The 23069-nt window shown below is 41.1% G+C and overlaps 1 protein-coding gene and 1 long non-coding RNA gene across 4 annotated transcripts; one reads left to right on the top strand and one right to left on the bottom strand.

The window, feature by feature from the left end:
- Nucleotides 1–5518: 5518 nt before the first annotated feature.
- Nucleotides 5519–13353, bottom strand: LOC4350264 (mitogen-activated protein kinase 15-like). 2 transcript variants are annotated; one of them, NR_186759.1, is made up of 11 exons: nucleotides 13228–13353; nucleotides 12399–12516; nucleotides 12108–12318; nucleotides 10081–10208; nucleotides 9946–10005; nucleotides 8529–8678; nucleotides 8290–8445; nucleotides 7996–8207; nucleotides 7439–7540; nucleotides 7188–7327; nucleotides 5519–6331 (listed from the first exon to the last, which is right to left on the bottom strand). NR_186759.1 is itself a non-coding variant. In NM_001423187.1 (10 exons), the coding sequence occupies exons 2-10, from the start codon at nucleotides 12502–12504 to the stop codon at nucleotides 6180–6182; spliced, it is 1497 nt and encodes a 498-aa protein (NP_001410116.1). In that variant the 5' UTR covers nucleotides 12505–12516; nucleotides 13228–13353; the 3' UTR covers nucleotides 5519–6179. The 2 variants fall into 2 exon arrangements, 1 of the variants encoding a protein (NP_001410116.1); NM_001423187.1 differs by having other exon boundaries at nucleotides 12108–12516.
- Nucleotides 13354–18417: 5064 nt separating this feature from the next.
- Nucleotides 18418–21461, top strand: LOC9266110 (uncharacterized). 2 transcript variants are annotated; one of them, XR_010737873.1, is made up of 4 exons: nucleotides 18418–19212; nucleotides 19711–19760; nucleotides 20203–20437; nucleotides 21122–21461. It is a non-coding gene; the product is annotated as an uncharacterized lncRNA (long non-coding RNA). The 2 variants fall into 2 exon arrangements; XR_010737874.1 differs by having other exon boundaries at nucleotides 20776–21461.
- The last annotated feature ends 1608 nt before the right edge of the window (nucleotides 21462–23069 follow it).

The raw sequence follows: 23069 nt of genomic DNA, 5'->3' as shown, positions 1-23069 counted from the left end.
AACAGATCTAACTCTCTTACTGATATGATGTCTGTTATACTTATTCTACAAGTTGATTAAGCAAACAACCTAGCATGGTTACATCACAAACCCCCAATGCAAACTGCGTGCTACACACACAAGCAAGGGAACATGCGACTAATGGCCCTACCCTAGAGGACGGCTTAGGTTCGATGACTGGTTCTCCAAGAGCTTCACTCCAGCTCCACGACTGGCTTCACTGCTTCCTTCACTTCGCTAGAAGATCCTGAAGTCTTCTGGAGCTTCGGCAGACAACTGATGACTTCTCCTTCTTTGCAGAGCTAACCATCTAGTACTAATTGAAATCCGAAGAAGGAAGAAGAGAGTAAACATTTTTGCAAATAGCACAGCGGAAAGGAGGAAAAAGGAACTTTCGCAAATAGTTTTGTTTATAAAATATGTTCTTAGGTTTTACCCACTTGGCTTAACCTACAGTCGAGATGACTCTGATACCATGTCTGACGCGCTCAGGAAATATGCCTTTTCCAAACGCTAGTGCATTGATCTCCGTCCCAGGAAAGACACATATTTATTATATCGATAATATTTATATTATTACAAAGGCACTTCAGGCTTGACAAACAAAAATAAACAGCAGTGGACTAGCAGGCCTACGGCTCCATCTTCACAGGCGCTCAACGGGGGTATAAGCCAAGACTCCACCTAGGATTTCTTTTCCAAAACTTCTATTACTAAAGGAGGGGGAAATATTGAGCAAGAATGAGTACAACCACTATACTCAGCAAGTCACACCGGGAGATGCATGATTAATGCAATGTGGTACAAGGAGTAATAATATAGGGTTAGGTTTTGCGGTAAAACAGCTTTCTAAACCACTTTAGTTGCTCAAAGCTATTTGATAAATTCGATCCTGAGGCTACACAATATTATTAATCAAGGCCGTGAACCCACAGGAACCTGCCTTAACCCAAGGCCTACGATGATTTAGACCGAACTGGCAACCTAAACCAGGTCTCAGCTCGTCCCAAGCCAACCCAGGCCAACCATTCCAGGTTTTAGTTGATTAACCAAGTTTTAAGAGAGAAACAACTAACTTGGGTACATTGCTAGGCTTACCCATAACCAAGGGTGTTGCTATTCAAATAGATTATACTCTGATCAGAGGTATACATCTTTACCCACAAGACACAAACTTGACATCATGTCAGCCATGAATCGTCGAACCAGAAAGGTACCCGAAAAAGCCAAGATCGTGGCATAGTTCTTCACCTATCCTAGCTTTGAACAAAAGTACTGACGCAACGCCCGCCTATGGCCGGAAGATCCCGGGACAGGTAGGTTATGGTTGAGCCCCACGGCATCAGGACCATCCCTTGGGAGTAAACCACCCGGATGCCTGTCCTGTGCCACGACATCTCGACTACTGGAACAAACCGCCCATGTAGCCTTCATTTGCCTCAGAGATATCCATCGGTCCTGACTTCATCCATCTCTACCCATGTCCTTTTGTTCATTACCAGACTTAGCTACAAACTAAGCCTTACCCATTAGACATGTAGAAGTACGGTAGTGCTTTGCAACTGAGGCCCGAAGACCGGTCTTTATGATGGCCGAGGTGCTACTATCAAAACCATGCACCTCGAAGCTAGCCTAAAACCATATTGGGGGTTTTGAATAGAGGGGAGGTGTATGTCCAATTCCAACATAAGCCAACCATTTCATAATGTCAAACTGATATGAGAATTCCCACAGTCTAAAGTTATAAAACCACCTAGTGTTGCCTAATTAATTAGCGAAGCATCTACCTAAATTCATACTAGTGGAACCATGAATAGTTGGGGTTATATTTTCCTAGGGTGAGCAAGGTGATTATAACAATAGAAATGATAAGGCTATAACAAGGAATAATAGGAAAGCTAAATAAAACAGTGATAGCGCGAGAATTTAAATAAAGTAGTAATGCAATAATTAAAAATAAAGTAATTTTATAAACTGGGATTCAATCTGCTCAAGGATGATGCGACTTGCCTTGCTCAGAGAGAAAAGCCTTCCGAACCTTAGGTGACGACCGCGAACCCGGGAGGCGGCCCAGGTGGGAGGGGCGGGGCGACCTGGACCGGGGCAGACCGGGAGGAGGAGCGGAGGGAGGGGCGTCCTGGGAGAGAGAGGGGAGGAAAAAGAGAGGGAGGGAAGTGGGCCGGGGCATGGGGAGGCCCGAGAGAGAAGGGAATGAGGGAGGACTTCGGCCACGGGCCGAGGGAGAGGAGGGGAACTTTGGGGAAAAGGAGGATTGTTTTTAGGTTTTTATTTTTAATAAGCTCTGATAATTATTTTTGTTGCTTAATAAATATTTTCGGTGCTCTGAAAATTCAAGTAAAATTTTAGGGCTCCTTTTATACCAAGGAGAATTTAAGAAAAATACTTTGGGCCACTTTTGATTTTTTATCGTACATATTTTAATGTTTTCCTATTTCTTTTGAATTTTAATTAATTCTATCATTCCTTTTAAAGAATGATTTTTAACTCAAGATGAATTTATCAGGACATGACACCAGCCCTCAGAGAATTCTGAAAAATGGCAAACATCATTTGGTTGCTCTTGATAAGAATCAGCTGAGAGCCTCAATTCGCCCCGTGAACTTTAGTACTTCTCGTACGCTCTTTGGTGGCTGCATTTGCAGTATAGCATCAATCTTTTCTGGGTTGGCATCTATGCCTCTTTCGGACATAAGAAATCCCAACAACTTACTAGTCCGAACACCAAAAACACACTTCTCCGAATTCAGCTCGATTCTGGCCAAACGCAATGGTTTCTTGTAAATTGGACACATGGTCGGAAGCTTTCCTGCTTTTAACGACAATGTCGTCAACGTAAGCTTCGACATTCTACCCCAGCTACAAGCAAAAGACCTTGCAGATCAACCTGGCGAAAGTTGCCCCTGTATTCCTTAGGCCGAAGTCTATACGCCTCTTGGGCCTTCTGAGTGGGCCTTTGGGTCAACCCATGTACAGTGAATGGCCTTCTTGGGCCTGTTGGCAAAGGCGTCTGGCTCATGGGCGAACCCCTCCAGATTAGCCCGACGGCTTCGCCCCTGACAGAAGCTTGGCGACAAGTCCCGTGGACAAGGTGGTGAATCCTCATGACTACGCCCCCACTGTTTCGCCCCAAGCGAACTCCTTGATCATCAAGCAGCGTTTCGCAAGTGTGATGGTTTCGGCATCTTCGGTCGAAGGCCCTCGTGACATGTCTCGAACATTCACGAAGATGGTGGCGACGCCTGCGGGGCCAAAGAAGACTATCTACGGCAGCGTCAACTAACTTTCGGCTAGAGTGCGCTGACCTATGGCCGATTTCGGCCTTCATGCCGAAGTGGGGCCGCCAATGGATGGAGAAATGGTTCACCACAAAGTCCCGTACCCCACTGGCTATGACAACTTCACCGCCTTTCGGACTCGACGCCAGGCTGTTGACACGGAGATGAAGCCCCACATTGTCGCGTTGGACCCTTCTTCAAAAGATAGCTTGTCGATTCAGCTACCGGGATTTGGTGGAGTTTTGCATGCTGAGGGTGAATCCCTTGGCATGCGACTGGGGCGTTTCTCTCGATCCCGCTGACAAGGCCTTCGGCCTTTCTTTGTGTAAATGGTGTTTTCTTCGGTGATTTTGGGTTAGTTGGCATCCCTTCCTTCTTCTCCTTTTCATTTGCTTTTGCTAGGCGAAGTTGAGGGGGAGGCAAAGAAGTTGATTGGGGATATGATCCCCAAGGAGTACGGGATCATGGTTGTTCGACAAACCGAGGGACGGACGAACGGCCTCTTCGTCGGGAAGCTCCCTTTGCGCGAGAATCCCACCAAGGAGGTCGTGCTTGGCGATGACGTGGAGCCTTGGTCTACCCGAAAAAGGAAGCTAGCGGTGGCCATGGCCTCGGCGTCGGGTAGAGCGAAGGTGGCTCGTCCAGCGAAGGCCGCCACACTTGCCCCTTCTGAAGATCCTTCCGATGCCGATGACGCCGAGGACGTTGAGGTGGAGTCAGAAGCAGAAGCAGACGATCAGGGTGACGACTACCTAGGTGAGGACGCCATGGACACTAATGCCACTGCTTGCTTCGCCACAAGTGAATCCCTAGGTACACGCCAGGCCCTGAGACTATGCCCTTGCTAAAAGACGGTGTTGGGACATACGATTCCCCTCGAGACGTAGCTGGCTGGAGCCGAAGCTTTGGTGGCGATCGCGCAACGCGTCGTCGGTGGGCTGAAACCAAAGACGGCAGAGCCTACCCAGCCACCCAAAGTCTTGGGGTGCCATAGTGGAGCTGACCCGACGTATCAAGCTGGTCGAAGGTGTCATGCTAGCACGGGGGTTTAGCGACAGCGAATCTTCTTCGCCTGCCTCCCCTGTTTCCCCAGACGTGCCTAGCCTGCCGAACGCGTGGCTTCACCCTCGTCGGAGTCTCATCCTTTGTCCACGGCGGCTTCCCTAGACACTGACATCACTACTATGTTTGGTGATGCGCCGGCTATTCCGCCCCTTTCGCCCTTGGTGCATCGCAAGGGCAAGCAGCCAACGGCCAAAACCTCAGCTTCGGAGTGCGCGCTCCAGAAGCCGTGTTTCGTTCGCTCAGATTTCGGCCCAAAGTAACGGTAAGCAACTTGCTCGGGCCGCCTAGACGATTACAAGAACCGCCTCTAGGACATAGAGGCTGGCAGGAAGCACGCGATGCTTGATCATGCCGTAACGGCCAAAGCCTTGATGAAGTCCAAGGGCCCAAGTGAAGAGGCTTCGGGCGGAGCGGGGTGAGCTCGAGAAGAGTCAATGGCCTCACAGCTTACTCCACGAGTTCCGAAGCGCAAATGGAGGCGCTTATTGCTCAGCTGAAGGCGGTCCGGTACCGAGGCTACTCGTTTATGCGATGAAGCTGCATCGGCCGCCCGTGCAGGCTATCCATGTCCTGCGCCTTGCGTTGGACTGGCTGGGTGCTTTGCCCGGCGAGCTACCGGCCAAAGGGGCTCCTGCTCGTGAGTTCACTGAGTGAAGCTCCACTGCCGGTGGCGCCATTGCCGATGCAGCAGGCATCTACGGAGAAGGGTGCTCTCGGGTGGTGGCAGGGTTCGTGCTCTCTGTTCTCAAGGCGAACGGTTGCGAGCATGTGACCGCCTTTCCACAGATGTTCATCGGGAGCTTCCCCAGAATCGAGCGTGAATAAGCAGTCAATGAAAATAGCACACGTAGAAACTGGAAAGGATACTCCTCCCATCCTCTATTGGTAATGTCACATTATGTGGAGACAAATAGAACCCGTACTACGTCGCCTCCAAGAGTTCCATTTATCCATTCCTTCAATTATTTCACTGTAGACAGATTGAAAATAAGGATGAATTTTGCATGTGTTGGCACTGGTAAGCAAACCATTAGATCATAAGGATGGCAGGCATCAGGAAAAGGGTATGCAGGTAAAGATGAACTTGCACATTTGATCTTCATATGCTTTCAAGAAAAGCTGAGCATGAGACAACTCCATATCACATCAAAAGGAGGGGGAGAGAAAAGCATCTCAAATTAACATAATCTTCCCAGCTAATAGTGTTGAAAAGTCTACAAAATGATATAGTTAAATATTACATTTGAATGACAGCTTACTAGAAGCATTCCAAGATACTCCAGGGCTTCAAAACTTCCACGTTTAATCAACAATCAGACGATGTGAAGTCACCAGCTTTAAGAACAAAGTGATGAACTACAGAGTCAAGTCAGAAGTTGTAATCTATGCGTATACCATGAACTGTAGTAGATACCGTGTAAGCTTCTGCTGTGGGTATTTTTGCAACCGATCCAAAAAGAACGGAAACTAGCAGCCTATCACGCAGGATATGAAATATATTTCTATAGTACTTTAGTCTTCAGTCTTCTAGAGCATACCAAGATCTGTAATTAATACAACTCTGTACAGAATAGTATCTTTGAATGTGTCAGCATGTAACAACTTAGAAATGGTAATCCGCGCCGATGCCTCGGAACCTTGGTAAGGCAAAGGATTTGCTGTTTCATTTGCGCACACATACCTTGTTGCCTACCAGTGGGCGCTCCGGCCATCAACAGTAGCAGGTAGTTTGTTTGGTATGTATGGCTTTGGTTGCCCAGCTTGGTTCACATCGATCCTTTCAGAATCACCTGTTTCAGTCTTGCAGGATGGATTTCTTCAGGGGTAAGAGCCTCGGGGAGAAACAGTGTTAGTAGCCAATGCTGGGTTTCTATCGGTTCGTCGATGCTCATATTGCTCAGCAGTAGATGTTGAGCAGTTACCATATCGAAGCGCAGAACCAACAACTTTACCAGGTCTTGCAGCACCACCTGCCATACAAAGTGATTTGCATAGAGTTACTCACAATCTTCCTGCTAAAATATTTATAAAATGAATGAACAGTATTAATATTGTGTAAATATTATCTATATATTAATATAGTGCAGGAGGAGGCTCTCCTGCTGTTTTAAGTCAAAAAGAAAAACAACAGTATTAGAAAGATTCCATTTTAAGAGGAATGGTTCAGGATATTAGTTTTCTTGTAGCTGATTTACTACTCGTGAATCAATATTTGCCAACATCATTAACTTAGATTAACTTATGGACACCAGTTGTGCCTTTGTGCAAAACAAGGACAAACTGAAGCCGTTAATTAACAGATATAAAAAAGGACCGAGAGTTTAATGGCCAGATTGGTCAGTCAAATTTAAAAGAACTTTGCACCACAAAGTTTAATATTACTATGTGACTCAGAGCTGATCCAAAGGAAGGATCCATATGTACTATTGCGTTTGCTGATTCTCAAATTGTGAGACTGACACAGCTGTGCACGACTGAATGGTGGCCCTTGGCACGGTAATCGTTTGCTTCTGTACTTGCATGGCCTAGTGGACTGGTGGAGCAACCACAATATGACAGATTGCTCAGCCTCTGTATGACAACAGAGCAGAACCATTAAGTATTTATCACTTTGGGCTCTTTCTAAACATTTGTCACCAAAAGAATTTAGTACACAACATACATCTGTTGGATCAGATGTCATCTGCTTGTCACAAAATACGGTGAAAATTTGGATGGAGCTATTTTTTTTTATTGAAATTTGGATGGAGCTATTGAGGTGCAGTAATAATAAATCAGCTACTATATATGATGTTACATCAACTTCATAGCAGCTTCATGTGTTACCTTGAGGAACTCTATTCGCACAAACAGAAGCAGAACCTTGATGCATTTTTTGTGTATTATCTCCAAGTACACATTTTGAAAGATCCTCGGCGATGTTGGCTGTGTTTTGTGGACGGTCATCCGAATATAACACAGAAGGTCTGTTACGGAATCGTAGAAAGTCAACAAATGATCAAGTGCTACCTGCTAATTTAAGCCGTATTTTTTTACAAGATAATTTAGACATATAGACGAAACTATAGAAACATTACCTTGGTAAAGAGTTATGTTGCCTCTCAGGTGGAGCTGCTGTTGATCCCTTAGCATAATGTTCTTCAAGATATGCAAACTGCTTTTTAAAATGATCTACCGCACTGCAAAGACAATGCAATAGTTCAGTGTAAGCCCACCAGAATCAGGTTATTCAGGTGTACCAATTAGTTTATAAGGGTTTTTTCTTTCTATTTTGTTACTCAAAATTCCAACTGAGGGAAGCACAGTGAAAGATAGACGGAGTTTTGACAACAAAAATAACCATCAAAACTGATTTTGCTATAAATAAGAAATCGACCTTACATAGACAATACACACCATGCAAAAACACCTAACCGAGTGTAAAGAAATGACACGACACCTTGACAGAACAAAATGTGTAAAGAGCATGCCTTGTTTATGCACATGCAGACATTAACGATAAGAAAACAAAAGGCTAGTAGCATGTCCAATATGACCTGGTCTGTCTGCAAACAATCAACCATTAAATTATACTCTGAAATTGCATGAGGCACTTCACTTTGGTGAAGCATGTTGTAGTTAAAAATCATCGCACCTAGGGTACATGAAACCAGCTGACTCAGTCCCTTCAAGGTATTCCCTCAACATATTTGGATGATACTCCAGAATATCTCTATAGATGAGTTCCCTTATATCTTCCTTTGTAATCCTCCTCCTTTCAAACTCAAATTCCAGCTTTGTCACAGGCTGTGCTGAAGGTTCTCTATCTACATTTGCTATGTTTCTGAAATAAGGATCGGCAAGAGCCTGAAAATATGTACAATACATTATCTTTTGTTGTTTTAGATTACCATGATTAAAAATAAAATAAAAAGGGATGATGTTGTACCTCTTCAGCATTTGGCCTATCTTTGGGCTCAAAAGATAGCATTCTCTCCAACAAACGTAATGCAAGTGGATCTGCATTTGGGAACTTCTGAGTAAATGGTATAGGCTTTTTGCGTCTCATACTGCTCAAATATCGCCTGGCCTTCTCATTTCGAATCTAGTGCATAAAGAGTACATGTAACTCCAACCATTAGAAAATTAGTCGGCATAAAACACTTATGTATGGCGACACATACTTACCCTAGATATTGCTTCTGTAGAAGGTGTCCCCAAAAGATCTGTAATTATATCAAGTTGATGCACCACATTTTTCCCGGGGAAAAGAGGTTTTCCTGTTAAAAGTTCTGCAAATATGCAACCGATGCTCCATATATCTATTGCTGGTGTGTACTGCAAGAATTTGAACAGTATAAGGTTCACCGATACTCCAGGCATTATATGTACAAAGAAAAATATAGCCAGCAACTGGAACTAGACAGCATTTCATTGCAAGAGCAACAAACAGGAGTACAGGACATCGTCAGTAATGAAAAAGGTGATATTGTATTAAAAGAAGTAAAATGTACTAGCTGTCCTTCAACTTGTTGTGATGGGTCAGCTAGCTCCCCGTACGGACTCCTAAACTTGTCATGTGTCTTATCTAGATCCTAAATTTTAATATAAACCTACTGACATAGCCACTGACAGGACTGAGGTATCCTGAATCATCATCTCCTCTCTTATCTCTCTCATGCTCTCCATCTCTCTTATATATTTCCCATGCAACGTGATAGTGGTGCCCATCAATGCATCAGCACCCCTATTTACTGGATTGATTTGCAGGATTTCATTCAAATGCTCAATTCACAATATGGTACCAATACATACTATCGTTTGTCAAGAATAGAAAACCCAAATCAGATGAACAATTTCATTAAAAAAAATCACTGACAGGCTGCTTGACCTCAGCTTCTGCCCTTGCCACACCATAGCCAACAAAATGGACATGGAAGCTGCAATCCATTGGCAGAGCAGTAGGCCACACTTAGATTCTCCTTTTTCTCTTATGATTTTCGAAGGGCACATGTGCATAAATGGTCAATAGAAATTGACCTAATCATGTCAATTCGATTTAATGGCAGTGGCGTTTTGGTGACTTTTGCAAGCAGCTAGTGGCAACACAATAATTAGAACAAAACCGATAGCAGAATAGCAGATTGGCACATCTATGTGTTTGGTCTTTATTAGAAATACTACTGCACTTAGATTAAGAGAAAGAAATACATCATTTAATAGAAATATATAAAGAAGGAAATTAACGTGCTTGTAGCGGAGTGGCAGAGCCTTCAGTAGAAGAGCCGCTGACCCAGGTTCGAACCGGGCTTCACACAAAAATAATCCCCCTCACAGGAACTGGAAGAAGTATGCTCCCCGTGGGAGGTTTGAGTGCACCAGTCGTGCACCACGTTTGGGAGGATTTTTCTCAACTTAATTGAATGCCATGGCCCAGTTGGGATTTTATTTTTATAGTTTCATCCATCATCCATGTGTTTTAGTGTGAATTTAACTTCAGTAAAAGAGAAAAATATAACAACAATAATGAAATGGAAACAAGGGTATTCTTGGAAATACCATGATTTAAATAAAAAAATTACAACATATTAAGAAGGTGACTAACCTTAGAGAAAAAAGATCCACAAAGTTCAGGTGCACGATACCACCTTGTTGCAACATAATCCTAAAAATACAAGAAATAGATGCTTATAAGAAACTTTGAGGACATAAAGAAATTGTTGGGGGAAAAGTGATATACCGTCCAAAAGATGGCAGTTGGTGTATCACTGAAAGCAACTCTTGCAAGGCCAAAATCACATATTTTGAGCTTACAATCAGCATTTGCCAAAATATTTTTTGGTTTAAGATCTCGGTGAAACACATTTGCTGCAGTAAACAAATAATGAAAGACAGCTGTCATATCAGTAAAATTCTAGTATAACAAAATATATTGAATAATGAGATGGAGCAGTCATATCAGGCTACTGTAACAAAAATAAATTGAATAATTTATTTCACATAAGTAGAGAAAGTTAAACCAACTCCTGCCACATTTCTACTTTCAGCTTTCCATGTGCAAAAGAAAAAAAATGATACATGTTTGTTTGAATCGACTTGTTCAACTAATATGAAACAATAGAATCTGTCTCATTGTTCTTGACAGTAATGTGGCAACTACCATTGGTAATTTTAAATTGCTTATTGCTTAAGTGCACACTCCACAGCTTGACGGCACCTATGATTGATTTGTTGAAGCAGCTACATTAATAACTTTGTATCAGTAGCTCACAGACTCTGCATGCTACATCCTCTAGATTTTTATATCATGCAGTTTGACCTGGTGTGAACTAAAAAATTAAACTATGAGGAATATGAACCAATGTACATTTAAATTACAAAACTGAATATCATTCATGTCATCAAACATCACAATGTTTGAATCTTGACGTATGCATGTGCTCTATGACTCAATGGAGAGAGTACATGTTAGTAACTATTCTTGTTACAGGAAGACCTTAGATTAAAAGTGATAATTTTACTTTGGTACTGGTGATCAACTCGCAATAAGGTTAACTCTGGTGATAGCTTTCCAACCAGTGATGAAGTGGTTCATCAAGTAACTTGGTAGATCTATGAGTTCAAAGAACATGTCTATCCTACTATAAATTCTTCAATAGAGAAGCCTCCAGGTAAATGGGTACCTCCATTGAGCATGATGCTGCGAATAAACCTTGATGGCTCTTTTTATGCTGAAACAAACAATGGAAGCTGGGAGTTCAATGAATTTACAAGATGTGCTACAAGCAGAAGCAATTACATGTATTGAAGCTCTCAATCTGGCTATCTGCTTTGGTACGAGTCAGGTTATTGTAGAAACTGGCTCTAAGCAAACTATTTCAAGCACTTAAGCATGATGAATTAGATAATGGTATTAATGCTGATGCAATTCAAGGATTTGTTTTTTCAGTTTGATGTAACTAATTTGGTGTATTTCCCTAGATTTTGTAATAATGTGTGCGTCAATTAGTGAGGTTTGGCGCTGCTTTGGGTTCCTCTACAGCAACAGGCAACAATTGGCCAGATGGGCCTTACTTCATCATAAATATGTGCCCCCTACAACTCATGAATTAAGAATTCTCACAACGATGTTTTAATTCTGTTATTTATCCGACTAATTTTTTCTTTGCCAAATTGCCCGAAGCTTATGCCATTTTCAACCCAATCGTGGATTTTATGCCTGTCATACCTGTACTCTTTTTTCTATTAGCCTTTGTTTCGCAAGCTGCTGTAAGTTTTCGATGAAATCTTTACTACTCTGTCGTGGTGCTGATCGCGTGGTTTGCCTCTTCTCTCGCGGCCGAGCCCCCAGGCGTTGGGAAAGCTACAGCAGATTTGGCAGATTAGTAGTCTCCAACTTATTTTATTAGTGGATCGAGCGGATTGGTCTTGTTGCCGTAAGCCTACGGAGGGAGGGGACCTATTTATTACTTCCCACATCCTTCCCTTTTTATTCTACCTTCCAGGGCCTGCCTCCAGCTCTACACAACTACTACCACCCTTTACCCTCAGTCAGTCAGCCTCCCCACTTCCTTATCTCGTTAACACAGGTGATAAACATTCCATCTTGAAATATTAGAACATTACTGAATTAAGTAGAAAAGTTTTTACCAACAAAAAAAAATGATCACAGATGTCTTATGCCTTCACTTGCAAGAAGACCACCCCCTGAACCATGTTTTTGACAATGAAAAGGAACAAATTTTCATGTGAGAACATACCAATTACCTGTATGTATGTACTTCAATCCTCGAAGCAACTGATAGAGGAAAAACTGGTAGTGTTCTGGAGTCAAGTCGTCGTTGGCCTTTATAACTTGGTGCAAATCAGACTCCATGAGTTCAAAAACAACATAAATGTCCTTGAATTCTCTCCTCGACGGAGGAAGCAAAATATGTTTTATTTCCACGATATCTGGGTGTCGCAGTAGCCGGAGCAACTTGATTTCACGAAGTATCCGAGTAGCATCAGACACATGTTCAAAAATGTCATTAATCTTCTTGATAGCAACTTTCTCACCAGTATGAGTATCCAGCGCGGAGCATACTACACCGTAACTCCCTTTTCCTATGACCTCTTCTATCTTATACCTGTTCCCCTCACCATACTCGGTAAAGAAGTCCATTTCAGACAGTTACTGCATCAACAGGAACACAACGAATCAGCCTGAGCAGGATTATTTGTCAAATGTAATTTTACCTCCACTATAGGAAAGCATCCAATATATCAGGGAAAAAAAAGGTAATTGCTAGATCAAAACGTAAAAGTGATGCACTACAAGGGTATAAATGACATCATACCCTTATCAAATCGATCCACTAAAAATATATATGTTGTCCATTTCATAAACAGCTACATAAACCCATTTTACTTCTTTTTTTTCTTTCAGTGTCCAAATCGGATAACAGATAGTCAAGATGAAATCAAGTAAAAAAAAACACTAACTATCAACATCCGCCCCATCCACTTGGTCAAAAGCCAAGAGATTTAACAACATCGCAGCGAATTCACCACCAATAGATGAACGACACCAAATCAAAAGGTGGACACTCGACAGCGTGCGACTCATCCGCCCAACAGAGCGACATTTGCGGGACAATGCAAAGCAGTGACGGGGCGGATCCAACTTGGGATACTGGGGTTCAGTTCAGTTGACTTGAACCCCCCAAACTTTTGGGGGGGAAAGAAACACAAACTGTTACTTGTAGTATTATAAGTTTAAGGCTATGAAATCAAGAGAAAAGCTTGTTCCAGATCTAGAAGATAAGCTAGGGTTAACGCACGCACGCACGAAAACTGGAGAGCGAGATGAGATGAGATGAATGAGAAAGAGGATGCGGACGCTCACACGAGGACGACGGCGCGGCTGCTGTGCTCGCGAGATGGAGATCGGCGCGGGCGCAGGGAGCGGAGACGAAGACGGGAGATTTTCCTTTGACGCGGAGGGACGGGGGAGATGCTATCGACTCGCAATGATTTTTGGACAAGGTGGCATAGCCACGACTGATTTAAATTTGTGTGATACAACGTATTAATTTTAAATTTTGAATTTCAGAAAACAGGAACAAAATAATTTATCCAATTATTATTAACATAATTAGATCCAAATCCGTACATGGGTGGAATTAGAAAAATACCTCAGCTCTAACAAAATGTTGTATCAAGAGTTGTGCTAGACAGGGTGTAAGATTTCATCTTTCTTTTTTTTATATACAATAGAAAAACTACTCGTGCGTTGCACCGGTAAAGGCTATTTTAATTTATTATTGTTATACGTTTTAGTTAAGGTGAAATCTATTGTGAGAACTCGTTTGGATGATATATATTTTAAAAAAAAATCAAGAGTTATAATGAAGAGTCCGATCGTCTCAAGTTAGCAAAACCGACTCAAATACGCATATGTATTTTCAAAAATGAACAAACTTAAAAGCCGACTCATGCTCGGATGACATACCAAAATACCGGCAAAAATATCTTCAATTTTTATAATAGTAGAGATAAATCGGTCCAGTATCACTTTAAACCACTATGTCTCAAAAAGTTTTCATATAAAGCCAGCTATATTACTCATTCTTTGTGATGACTAATGACCCACATGTCAGTAGTACTCGGTTGCGGATATGTGATGACAACGAACTCCTCCAGCACCCACTAGTTGTTGCTCCTCTCCTCCTCGCACTGCCATCATAGCTCCCTCTCCATGAGCCACCATTGTATATCCCGTCCGTCTCTGCATGTGTAACCACATCCTCTAGCCACCAACGTGTATAATCTCTTCCCCTTCATCATGCACGTTGTTGCTATGGTTGCCGTTGAGGATGGTGACGCTGGACTAGCAGGGACTCAGGGAGGTAGGAACCGACAGTTGGAGAGCAGAGAAGTTAATCCGGGCTCCTCCTTATTGGATCCAGCAACTCCCCAGCTATGTCTTGAGGGGAAGAAAGAAAAAGGGAGAGAACTAGCGTGGAAACAGTAGCAATCATTGGATTTGGAGGTGGAGCAGTAGTAGTGTCGTCGGGCTTGGAGATGGATTAGAAAAAGGACCGTCTAAGTTCAAATGAAAGGTAAAATGGCTATTATTATGTGAAAATTAATAGAAGAATGGTACAATATAAAAAATATATAAGAATGCGTAGCCCAAACTGTAGTTTACCTTTTTTTTTTTCTCTAGCACAATTAAAAATGAGTTGTCTATTAGCCATGACCCATTAGGCCTGTACTATGCTAAGTCTATCATAGGTGGTGTTTGGATCCGGGGACTAAATTTTAGTCCCTATCACATCGGATATTTGGACAGTATTATAAGTATTAAACATAAACTAATGACAAAACACATTCCATAACCCTGGACTAATTCGCAAGACGAATCTATTGAGCCTAATTAATCCATTATTAGCCTATGTGATGCTAAAATAAATATGTGCTAATTATAGATTAATTAGGCTTAAATTTTTTTTTTCTTATTTATGCAATTAGTTTTATTATTAGCCTATGTTAATACTTAATTATCCAAACATCCGATATGAATTTAACACCACCATAGTTTTATTGTCTCTGGATGGGCATGGTTGTATCGATCTATTTAGCTATTCTCACGAGGTGTTCACGTGTTAGGATATGGACTTATGGTAACACATGCTGATTAACTATGGTCCGATAGACCCGAATAAATAAATAATAATAATAATAATAATAATAATAATAATAATAATAATAATAATAATAATAATAATAATAATAATAATAATAATAATAATAATAATAACCACCACCACCACATCAATTTTCTTTAATATTAAAGTATCATATTTTTATATTTTTATGTTCAATTGTGGTCATTTTTTTCTCACTATGTGATACTCTATATGATAACTATCTCTCTTGTACGTAACCTTCTTCCCAAATTCTTTCTTATTGATTTTCTTTTTACTTATATGTTTATTTGGACTATTTTTTTTCTCATAATTAAATAGATAATCAATCCTTTTCCATACTTCTCATATGATTTGAAATTGTATTGTAAGTGTGTATGTAATTTAATATGTAACATATAGACCTATAGTTGCTATAAGATTTGACCTTTTTAAAAAAATATGACACCATAATAGATACAGGTAGTTAAGTCAATATCCATAAAAGATAATCTATGCAATTCGCTTCTTTATTTCATTCAAAGCAAGACTACAACAAATCTATTCGAACCTATTCATAGGACTTTCTGATGCTTGGCCTCGCATAGTTGCGCGCTTCTCAATCTCTCGCGTGATAACGCACTATCTACCTGGGCCGACCAAAATGCTCTGACACGAGCCCAATCATGTGGGCCGAATCATGCCGGACGCTCAACTCCTATGTGGTAAGCATGCTAGATGCTACAATTCAATCTTCCCTTTTAAATCTTAGATACAGTGCTCATCTTTTTAAATCTCAGATACAATGCCCATCTTCCTGCTTATATATTAAGAAAATCTAATTGTTAGGAGTTTTACACTAAACTAAACTTAATTTATATTTTATTTGCCTCTATATATGCCAATAAAAATACGGTACTACCTATTGATCTTTCTACAGATTTGGAGCTTCAAATTTTACAGAATTTTCAACCAATATATACAACCCGTTTTGAATGAAATAAAAAAAAGGTTAAACATATAAAAAATCATAAATCTAAAGAAAAAAAGCTGTTGTAAAATCTAATTTTTATGTAATGTAACTGAGTGTAAACTAAAAAGGTAAAATCTAATATCTGTAATCTCGTGAAATTTACTCAGAAGGTAAACTAAAAAATGTCTATTAACATTTCTGTCAAATTTTGGTTGTTATTAGGATGGAAGGGGTAGCTATACTTAATCACATTTTGTAATTTCAGAATTAAAAATTCCCCTTTTTTTCCAGCGGGAAATTTATGCATCTTACAATTGTTAGATTGAAATTAACGGCTCTGATCATTTGAGCTACAGCTAATAAGCAGTGTAAAAAACGAACGAAGTAAAATAGTAAATCAAAGATGTAATTTATAGGCAAACTTTTATATATGTGCTATTTGTGGTTCCTGCTGTCTAGCTACGGCACTGTAGACTAATCAAGATTTATAACAATAGATCATTACTGTATACATGAACCGGTAGACCTAATATATCTCCTGTCATAGGTATTGATACTTAGAACTATATTTGGTCATACTTTCAAAACTTTAGCCTTCAATAATTGGACAAATGCGTAGTTTTTCAAGAGAAATGATATGCAAAGAAAAAAACTATCATATATAATACCGCAAATTTGTTAGATTATATTTTCTTAAAAAAGTTGATTAGATCCCTTTTTTCTATAAAGTTAAGGCCAAAAGATCAAACCTCGTGCTCCACGTCATCATTAAATTGTGAGCTGTTGGATGAATGCATTAGATCGCTTCTCAGACGTTGGATGGAATGCAACATAGAGCTCAACCCGTTAGTTACCGGGTGAGTCTCTTCGCCTCCTCAGTGCCAAATGTGGCCCACATGAACACATTAGCCTATCTCCACACGCATCTACTTGTATTCAGCCCATCAGTCCATATAAAGAGCTTTATGGCTAAACGCATTTTCAATTGATATGTGTTATCTAAATTATCTACAAATTTTGGATAGGGCTGCTAAAAAAAATTTCTCCAAAAAAGCTATTTGTTTTTTCTGTTTATTCTTAAGATTGTACCTCCTATGTAACAAATTGATGTTAACCAAGTCTCACAGCAACGCGCGGGGTATCCTCTAGTTATATAAAAGCCAATGATCTTTACAAGTGTTAAAGTAAACTCATCACCTTAGGACAATCTTCTAAACTTAATACATAGGCTCACTTTATCACTACTCTCTCTGTTTCAAATTAATTGCGATTGTAGTAAATCTCACACAAAACGTTGTTACCTCATTAAGTACATCCAATTGTTCTCGAAAGCAAGAATTAACTCTGATTGGTTGAGATGAGCTGACGAGGGTTGCAACTGGTTTGATGTATGACTGCACTAAAAAATCGTAGAGGGAACATATCCTATGCACACAAGCTTTCTGTGCACACTCTATGTACACCAACTAGTAAATGTCACGAAAAAGTTCTACAAAAAAATTGTACATTTACTCCTAATAGTATTTCACATATCTATAAAATCTCATATTCATATTCATTAGATATTCTAGACATAACAAAAAGACAAAATTCTGATAGTTTTGAGGTAAAAAACTGTCAGAATTTTGACTGTTTTGATACGGCTAAAATATAATGAATTTCAAGATAAGATTTTATATATATGTGTAGTACTATTGGAAGTATGCGGCTAATTTTTTTTAAATGTTTTGTGACATTTGATAGTTGGTGTGCATGGAGTGTGCACGGAAAACTTATGTGTATAGGATATGCTCCCTACCTGTTAAGTGCTTTTGAATGTGAGAAGTACGACATGTATTTCGTACAAAAATTGAATGCTAGAACAATAAAGTAATATGAAACAGTGAGTATAAACTTGTAGTGATGACCAAATAAAACTTATTATAATTTAAAAGTTTGAGTGAATCTTGTTCTAAACATCTCTATTTAAGTAGAGAGAGATGTTGGAAGGTGCATGATATGGCTCACATGGATCTGAATCACCTTTTCAGATTATACAAAAATTTCACCTATTCTGAAAAAGTTAGCAATGGGACATATCTTGAGAAATCGCCTCATCATTTAGTTGCTGTTGTACTTGTTTCTCTAAACTCATATAAATGAGATTGTTGAACGATTCTTAATTGAACCTTACTTTAAATTCTCATTTCAGATAATATGATGTAATTATCCATGATGGATGGGCGAAGTATTGCACTTTAATTTTTTCTTGTTAATATAATTTAAATAATTACATTATACCGTCTATGTCATTGGTTGAGAACATGACGGATATGTGAATGCGATTATGACAGTGACACTAAACACATATCAATGTGTCTATCTCTACTACTTAAAAAAATCTGTAGTGGTGCCATCCAACGTAGAAAGATACGTAGACACGCTTCCGAGCGACATGCTCCTCCTCCGCAACACCCACGCGCGATTCCTACGGATCGCGATCCACAATCAGCGGGAAAAAAAAAAAAAGCTCGCGCCGCCCCCCCTCGCCACGACTCATCCTCCTCGTCGCGAATCCCCTCCGCCGGTCCGCCTCCTCAATCCACGCGGCACCACACCATCGGCGCCGCCCTGCACCGCCTGCCGTCGTGCCCCACCATCGGCGCCGCCCTGCACCGCCTGCGGCACCTACCTCCGCCTGTCTCCTCGCCTCCCGCCCCCCTCGCTCTCCCCAAAACGCCACCGCCTCCATCCATGGAAACAGAGGATACAGGAGCGGAAACCCTAGCCCCTCGTCGTCGTCGTCGTCCTCCTCCTCCTCGCCGTGCCTCCCTGACCTGCCGCCGCTTCCACCACCCTCAAGCACCACCGCCGTCGAATGAGATCCCCTCCTCCCTCCATCGCGCCGATTCCCGTCCCCACCACGTCGTCATCTCAGGCACCGACCACCGTTGTTCTTCCGCCAGCAGATCGCCGCCTCCCCGCGTCATATCAAGGGCATCGTGTCAAGGGTGACGCCTCTCCGTCATCTCGTCCATTCCCATTCTGCTTCGTCATCGTGAGGTGGTCACACGATGACCCATCAAATCCGTTTCCCGTCCCCACATCGTCGTCTTAAGTGCCGGGCGCCGCCGTTCCTCCATGACCGCTGGCCCGTAGCGACACCAGAAAACCCCACTTGAGTCGTCGATTCGTCGTCGGCATCTTCTGGCAGCGATGGTCGACCTCGTGGTCCGTTCTTGATCCTCAGGTTCGCCTCGCTCCTCACCTATTCCCCATTCCCTGGACCCGCACCACCTGCGGCGATGTGCGAATTTGATTGATGCTGCCTAGAATTGCCCATGTATTTAAAACAGCAGAGCAGAACATTTCCTTTCTTGTATTTACGAGAATAGTGTTAATAGTGTACCTTGCCATCCTGATCGGCTAGATCCTGCTGCAGTGTTGAGGTGTTGTGGTGTTACTAATGTGTTCGACTTAATGCTGCCAAAGAAATCTATGAACCAGTCCAATTTCGTTGCATGCATGTATAAGGTACCGCTGCCTCAAATTTAACTGATTATTCATGTTGCATGCTATGTGCTATACAGAATGTGGGAGACTAGGAGCTCAAGGGTGGAACCTGATGCTTCTTTATTTTTATAAAAATTCAGCTGCTAGAGCATCTTAATTTGTTCGGCCAAAAGTGCTGCTCGAGTATAACTCATGTCTCTGGTTATTTGAACCGACCAATCATTTTTTTTTTCAGCTAAATCACAGGGGAGTGATGCCTACTCGTGAAGAACTGATAAGTCTAAGGTGATACTGCATTTTGTCAGCATTGCATCTCAACTGCGTATTTTTTAAAGCTTTCATTTACATTTAAATTATGCAATTTGCGGCAATTGTTTGTCAAATGTTACTATTAAGCCACTTGACATTGTTCAATTTAGGTCTGGGCTTTGTACTGGATATGTATTTTGATCTCTTCCCCTCATCTTAATCTAGCCTTTTCACATGTGCTATTTACTGCAGTGTCATTCCTTCTTTCAAGATTTCTATCCTAAGTGCTTCAACTTCAACGTTAACTATATGCCACCTCTAACGGCATCACTGTTCACTGACCAAAAAGTGACTAATCAAAGTGTTAAAATTGAGGGAACAATGGACTCAGTTATTGTTTCCAAGTGTGAAGTTACAGCTAAACAACAAAGACACACACGTGTTGAATGTGCTGTTCTAAATTAATTTCTTCTGACAGGATATATGAGTTAACATTTTAGGTACAACATTCTTACAAAATTGGATGTTGATCTTCTTATTATAATTGGAGTGCAACCTTAACTGTGTGCTACTCCAACCCATCCACCGCGCCGGCCGCCTCCTCCCCCCACTGCATCTGCTGTCGCCGCTGCCTTCTCCCGTTGTTCCAAGCCATGGCATCAACGGCCTTCCTCAACGCCACACCGCATCTATGTCAGTGCTCGTTTCTTGTGGTGAGCGCATTCCTTCTCGTTCTTAATTGAACCGAAAATAGGCATCAAGATAAGTTGCACGCTAATCTGCAAGTTTCTATCAGAAAGCATAGAAATGAATTTAGAGCTTGATTTTAGTTAGCAATTTAGCATTATATGTGAAAATGCATTTAGAGCTTGAGTTTAATTAGCAACTTAGCATTATATGTGAAAATTTTTAGCAGTTATATAAGATATATGATTGTAAAAACTCCAGCGGCTGCCAGCAGGGATTTCCAGTGGTAAGTATTGTTTTGCCAATTTTGGATTTTTGGGGCCGATTTTTAGTAATTACATTCAGGTTTTGCCAAATTATTCAGGTCTCCACCATCACTGCCCACTCCTATGCATCCTATCTGGCTGTTGCTACTGTCTGTCAAGATGAGTTGAATCATTTCGCTGCACTTGGTGGTGATAATGCTATAGTGGAGACAGATTTCCTTAAAAGTGTTTCTGCTATGTGATTTAAAGACATGCACTCAAATACAGATAGAATCAATGCTAACAAAAGACTCTCTGGTCCTCAAAAAGCAGTTAAAGATCCTTTGGAACTATAAGATATCGTGTCCAAATATACGACAAATTCCTAACATTAGTATATCATGTTGATGAAAACTTGCATCGTGGATTATATGGCAAGCCTAATTATGTTCATATGGTTTTCAGTCAGAGAGAAATCGCTGGAGGGGATTACATGAAAGTTTGAGAATCTAAGGGAAGACCACCTGAGTGCAAATTTTGCTAGACGCTCAAGCTTTTTGTCGATAGTTTCTTTACTGAAGTTTGCTCCATACATTGGCACGAACTGGAGACGCCAATAGAGATTAGCAGGTTCATTACACGTGAACTCGTGGCAGAAATTTCTTGATGGAAATTTGACATTTATCTGAATAATTTTTAGCGGCGCACGAAATTTTCTTAAGTGTATCGCAAATGTACAACATTAGGGTAATTATTACCTACATGGTATATCCTATATTGTATCAAATTTTTTATTTTTTTCTTTGTTTATGCTCGCAAAAAATTAATAGAATAACTCTCTCAACAAATTAATAGAATAACTCTCTATCTTCTAAGAATATCTATAGCAGAGTGATTTTTAATGTGCTCATCCATGACAAATATCATATCTGTATATGCTTAATGTTCTAGATTTTTTTTGCTTTAATTTGTATGTCACCATCAAATTTTCGTAGCGGTCTTCTGTCTATGCTGCCTTTTTATAATATCATAAACATCATGATATTGTTTAATGCGCCAGAAAGCCACTCTGATTCTGTAGTGGTAATAAGTTTCTCGCACTGGAATTAGTCTACTGAGCAATTTTGATTTGTAGTCTCTCTAGTTTGCAAGATTTTTTTTTTCTGTGCTCGATAGATTTTCACTCAATGATTATTTAACAGCTTTTCACTTGGACATAATTTGAAATTGATATATGGCATTTCCCGTTGCAACGCACGGGCACCCAACTAGTTAGTTTATAATAGACATGTTGTGTTTATAGCGATGCCCATCTTAATTAATAGTTCCTCCGTCCTATTGGGTTAGGAGGTAAAAGATGGCCGCATTATGGTGGGGTGCGGGACCCACTCTGGTTGGGGCTATATGGACTACCGGAAGTAACGTGGGATGTTTTATGCCAGAATTTACGGTTGACATCCCTTATGTAGCTATATTTAAGATAAATTTAATAGTAAATCGCATAATGGGTCACCTGTTTTACCATTGTTGTAAGTTGAACAAGGGGCAAATCAATCTTTCACTTTGCACCTAATCTTTACACATTGTTTCAGTTAATTTGGGCCTATATTATTCTTCAACCTGTAGCTCCCTCTCTCCTCTCTCTTTCTCTCTTCCCTGTCAGGCTTGAGGAACCACCCATCCGGGAACAGCTCAAGCAGCGTAGTGCTTGCACTGGAGCTCTGCCACCGGCGGCAGCTGTTGGCAACTTTTTTGACAAGTAGACAAGCATGATCGGGATACCTAAACGCCTTGCGGTGATTGTAGAGTCGCCAACCACCCCAATCTAGCAAAAGCTGGACCAAGATGGGTTTTGATAGATTAAACCGGCTAGCGGAGCTAATTTAGATAAAACAATAGATAACTACCCATCTCGTGGGCAAACGAAAGGTTTACGGGACAAACCTACAAAGGATTTCACACTCTCGTAGCGAAGGCGGCCGATTTACGGCGCAAATTGATAAAGATGGACGAACTAGACTAGAAGTAGATTGAAATATTGAAAAAAACGATTCAATTGGCTAAATTGGATTGTGTGTAGATTCTCCTCCAGTTGAACCGGCCTTATCCCTTATATTGGGGTTGGTCTTATCTCCTACGGGTCCTCCTCCACATCCAACTCGGGATAGAAACCAAAGGAAACCCGAAACATAGCCTCGCGAGTAAGGAAACCCAAGACCCGATGAAAACATACTTGGTCTCGGACTCTGCAAGTCCGACTGGCCACATGCCGCCGGTCAGACCAGCCCTCAAGCAATGGTCTGACCACCATCAAACGACGGTCAGACCGGCCCTGTGGAGGAAACCCGGTGATTCTCCCAAATCTTTGCAATTCTTCTTTAATTTGATCCTATGTGCTAAATTTGGGTGTAAA

Source organism: Oryza sativa, chromosome 11 (assembly GCF_034140825.1).
Source record: "Oryza sativa Japonica Group chromosome 11, ASM3414082v1".
In the NCBI taxonomy this organism is placed as follows: domain Eukaryota; kingdom Viridiplantae; phylum Streptophyta; class Magnoliopsida; order Poales; family Poaceae; genus Oryza; species Oryza sativa.
Note: the sequence above shows the minus strand (reverse complement) of the source record. Positions and strands in the feature narration are given on the sequence as shown.